The sequence below is a fragment of the Lolium rigidum genome, chromosome 6 (genome assembly GCF_022539505.1).
Source record: "Lolium rigidum isolate FL_2022 chromosome 6, APGP_CSIRO_Lrig_0.1, whole genome shotgun sequence".
Taxonomy (NCBI): domain Eukaryota; kingdom Viridiplantae; phylum Streptophyta; class Magnoliopsida; order Poales; family Poaceae; genus Lolium; species Lolium rigidum.
Genome location: NC_061513.1, coordinates 231899831 through 231904356, shown reverse-complemented (window position 1 = coordinate 231904356; position 4526 = coordinate 231899831). Strand labels below are relative to the sequence as shown.

General features: G+C 54.2%; 1 protein-coding gene across 1 annotated transcript; it reads left to right on the top strand.

Moving 5' to 3' along the window:
- Window positions 1-285: 285 nt before the first annotated feature.
- On the top strand, window positions 286-3063 carry LOC124666061 (WRKY transcription factor 6-like). Its single transcript, XM_047203407.1, has 6 exons — window positions 286-661; window positions 765-872; window positions 1006-1188; window positions 1272-1577; window positions 1718-1831; window positions 1993-3063. Exons 1-6 carry the CDS (start codon window positions 383-385, stop codon window positions 2710-2712), a joined length of 1710 nt encoding a protein of 569 aa, XP_047059363.1. The 5' UTR covers window positions 286-382; the 3' UTR covers window positions 2713-3063.
- Window positions 3064-4526: the final 1463 nt, after the last annotated feature.

Below are 4526 nucleotides of genomic sequence, written 5' to 3'. Positions count from 1 at the left end.
GATCCGTGGAGAAAAGTTGGAGCAAAAGCGCAGACCAGCACGAAAATAACATGCATGGAGCCAAAGCCAGTTGCCGTCCGTCTCCGCGCGCCTTGGCCTCGCCTCGCCGGAAAGGGAGATCCGGTCCTCGTGGGCCCCACGAGGGAGTCGTCGTCGCTCCGGCCAGTCGGAACACGCCACGTGTGCTGCCGCACTGACGCAGCGCCTGATGTCAGACCCGGAGCTGGGCCTTTTTTATACGCGGCCCCGCCCCGCCCCGCCGGGGAGAGACTTCAGACTCCCCCACTCTCTTCCTCCTTCTTCTCCTGTAGCCTCTCTCTCTCCGGGCACACACGTTTCTACTGTTCTCGGTCCATCTTCTCCGAGGAGGCGTTCCATTTGCATGGAAAAGGGCCACCTCGGTGGCGGCGGACTCGCTCTCGACGCGTCGCCGCGCCCGCTCGGATTCCTCAACCTGCTCTCGCCGCCGCCCTTCCACAGGAGCATGGAGGCGGACGACGGCAGCGCTAGCGGTAGAGGGCGGAGGTCCGTGGAGGTGGACTTCTTCTCCGACGAGAAGAAGAACATGAAGAAGAGCCGGGTCTCGGCCGCCGACGCGGAGGAGGAGCGCAATAAGGGCCAGGACGCGGCGTCCATCAAGAAGGAAGACTTCACCATTAACGTACGTTGCTTATTAATTCCTCGATCGCCCATTCATTCTTAATTACCACGTCAGCTAGTAAGTAGTACACGGGATCTTATTAGTACTTTGTACGTGCGTGCAGCTCCTTCCGGGGAACAACAACGCGAGGAGCGACCGGTCGACGGTGGTGGACGACGACGCGGCGTCCCGGCGGCACGCGGAGGACAAGAACAGCCGGAACGCCAGCGAGGTACCACTACGAGTCAATCTCGGCCTCCTTAATTTGAACGGTGCAAAATTATGCATCCATGGTTGGTTGGATCTGAAGCGATCTAGCTAGATGATTAACTCACGCGCGCGTACGTGTCGTCGTCTACTTGCAGCTGGCGGCGATGCAGGCGGAGCTGAGCCGCATGAACGAGGAGAACCAGCGGCTGCGGGGGATGTTGACCCAGGTCACCAACAGCTACCAGGCGCTGCAGATGCACCTCGTCGCGCTCATGCAGCAAAGGAACCAGCTGCAGCTGCCTCCGGCCCAGCCGCAACAACAACCTCCGCATCACGAGGTATTCCTTCTTTCTTGCTCCACATAGCTAGCTAGCCACCAGTCCAAGTCAAACCACACCAAAAATTAACTCTTGTTTTTTAGGATGGCGGTAAGACCGAGCAGGGTGCCATGGTGCCCAGGCAATTCCTCGGTTTGGGTCCCTCCGGCGCCGGCGCTGATGTGGTGGAGGAGCCGTCCAACTCGTCCACGGAGGTCGGGAGCCCGCGTCGGTCCTCGTCCAATGGAAACGACGACCCTGAGCCAGCGGCTGCCGGGCCCGGCGGACACGCGATGAGCGGCCAGCAGCTGGGGGTAGCGCCCAAGGGCCATGACCAGCAGCAGCAGGCGCAGGAGGCCACCATGAGGAAGGCCCGCGTATCCGTTCGCGCGAGATCAGAAGCTCCAATCGTAAGATTGCTGCTGCTGATTCATTCTTGTTCGTCAATTAATCCGGCCGAGTTTATTTATTTATTTATATATATTTGCAATCCAATTGTACCTACTCCCAGCTAGCTGCTCATCTTACTGGATTATTACTTGTGTTGCAGATCGCCGATGGCTGCCAATGGAGGAAGTACGGGCAGAAGATGGCCAAGGGCAACCCTTGCCCACGCGCCTACTACCGCTGCACCATGGCCACCGGCTGCCCGGTGCGCAAGCAGGTAACTAACAAACTAGCTAGCCACCACGACTGCTTCAGCTCTTGGTCAATGGTGTACGCGCGCGCGTCTACCGTATCTCAGAGGGCCGGCCGGGTGTATGATTGCATTGGTCTAACTTTCTTCTTCTTTATCCGTGATGATTGATTCGCTTTGACCAACAGGTGCAGCGATGCGCCGAGGACCGCAGCATCCTCATCACCACGTACGAGGGCACCCACAACCACCCGCTCCCGCCGGCGGCGATGGCGATGGCGTCCACCACGTCGGCCGCCGCCTCCATGCTGCTCTCGGGCTCCATGCCCAGCGCCGACGGCCAGGGCCTCATGAGCTCCAACTTCCTCGCCCGCACCGTGCTGCCCTGCTCCTCCAGCATGGCCACCATCTCCGCCTCCGCGCCATTCCCGACCGTCACGCTCGACCTCACCCACGGCCCGCACGGCCCGCCGCCGCCCAACGCCCTGCCGCTCAGTGCCGCGCGGCCGGCCGCGCCGGGGCAGTTCCAGATCCCGCTCCCCGGCGGCGGGATGGCTCCGGCCTTCGCGATGCCGCCCCACATGCTGTACAACCAGTCCAAGTTCTCCGGCCTGCACATGTCGTCCGACTCCTCCTCCGTCGATGTTGCGCAGTTCGCGCAGCCGAGGCCGCCGGCGATGGGCCAGCTGTCCGACACCGTCAGCGCGGCCGCCGCGGCGATCACCGCAGACCCCAACTTCACGGTGGCGCTCGCGGCCGCCATCACGTCGATCATCGGCGGCCAGCACGCGGCCGCTGCCGCCGGCAACAGCAACGCCAACAACAACAACACAAACAGAAACAACGACAACAACAACGACGACGTGACCATGACGACGAGCAACAACACCAACAGCGAGACGCAATGAGCGGCAAGCTTCTTCGTCCATGCCGATCGAACGAGTTCAGATAGGTTTGCAAGTTATACAAGCGCCGAGGCGCGCATGAATGGCGTTCCATTCTTCTTTGTTCAGGATTAGGTTCTCTCTTGAGATCTCCCGTTGGTTTTGACACCACAGAGGCTCAAGCAGGCAAGATATACAATCACTTTTTCTTTCGTGGGTGACAAACAGAGTTGTATTAGTTCATTTCTTCTCCTTGGTTCTCTTCTTCCATCGATCGCCAACAGTTGTTGATATTTCCATGCACTGTAATAATAGTAGTACAGTAGTAAATGAGTACAATAATAACGCCTCCCGAGATTTTTGGATGCTAGTCAATGCAAAGGAAGTCTACAGAACAATGACAGCTTACTGGAAATCCATCTACGTGTTTGTTCACATGCTCAGATTTTTCTCCCAATTCCGTTTATTGGCTTGTTTTGTTTCGATCGCCTTCTTCCGATTGGCATTTTCAAACAAGTCACTGCCCAGCCGGCTCTCTAGGATGTCATCGGTTCGGCGAGGACCAAGTCAGCAGCATGGGGCCCATCAAGTAACATGCCTGCTCGGACTGCTCGCCTCGTCTCAGGTCCCCCTTTGAACAATTGAAGTTTGAATATGCACACACTTCCAAATGAGAAAATTGCAGCTTTTTTTATTTTTTGCGAAAAGGATCCTTAATCTATTAACATCAACAATAGTATGAAAAACACTAAAGATAAAAAATACTACAAATAGGTATTTGGACCACCTAGCGAAGACTACGAGCACATGATCGAGCCAAAGACGGGGTCCTCGCCCCTCCATCACCAAAACCGGGCAAAGCATCAACTGTTGTCAATGATATAAGAACCGTAGATCGGAAAAGCCAAACCTGTAACCACACTAACGAACACGAAGACAAATCGGATCCTAGGAGATCCACAGGGCACAAAACTCCACACGCCCTCCGCCTGTGCTAGGTTCACCACCGTAACGAGGATAGGGCGATGGAACCTTATTCTCCCATGAAGATGTAGCTGTCGCCTTCCCATCCTGAAAAGACACTGAAAGGCCCTCCCGGTGGTGAGAGACCAAGGTCTGCCACACCTAAGCTCCACGAACTAAAAGGCCATCAAAAGCGGGGTTGAACGGTGGCTCTGCCCGCGGAGGGCTCATAATCCCTAGCCGCCGCCTGGGGATCGCCTCTCTACTCTCAGTACGATGTATCCCTCTCGGATCGTTTGGCCTTTACACATATAAGAAAATTGCAGCTTACACCATGCTTTGTGGTATTTTGTAGCACAACACACAGAAATAAGACCATTTTTCCGGATAGCACATTTTTTTTGATGACTTGGTATCCAACGTGGAGAGTAGGCGAGTGCAAGTAGAATTTATAATTTGTTGCACAAAACACCGTTGTTTGGTGATATTGTTGCACATAACACAAAAAATGGGCATCATAACACGTGGAAAAGTAAATATTTGAGCAACACAATTATATAGAACATGTGTCCAATAGAACATTACAAGCTTCAAAAGTTTTACCACCTCCAAAAGCCACATACTAAAGAATAAGTATTCGAATTTGCAACATACAAGCAATTCAACATTCCTCATGGAGAAATCCATCAACTTGGGTATCTTGATTCACACTCTGCTCGAAATGTTAGCTAACCGTACTTCGTCAAAGAGCTCCAACCTACAACAGTTGCAAAATCATTAAAAATGCAAAATAAGTAAAGTTTAACTCTAGGAAAATCAATATACTTTGAGTGAAAAAAAAGTGCACCAGAAGTACACCCAAACTAGCTCTTTTT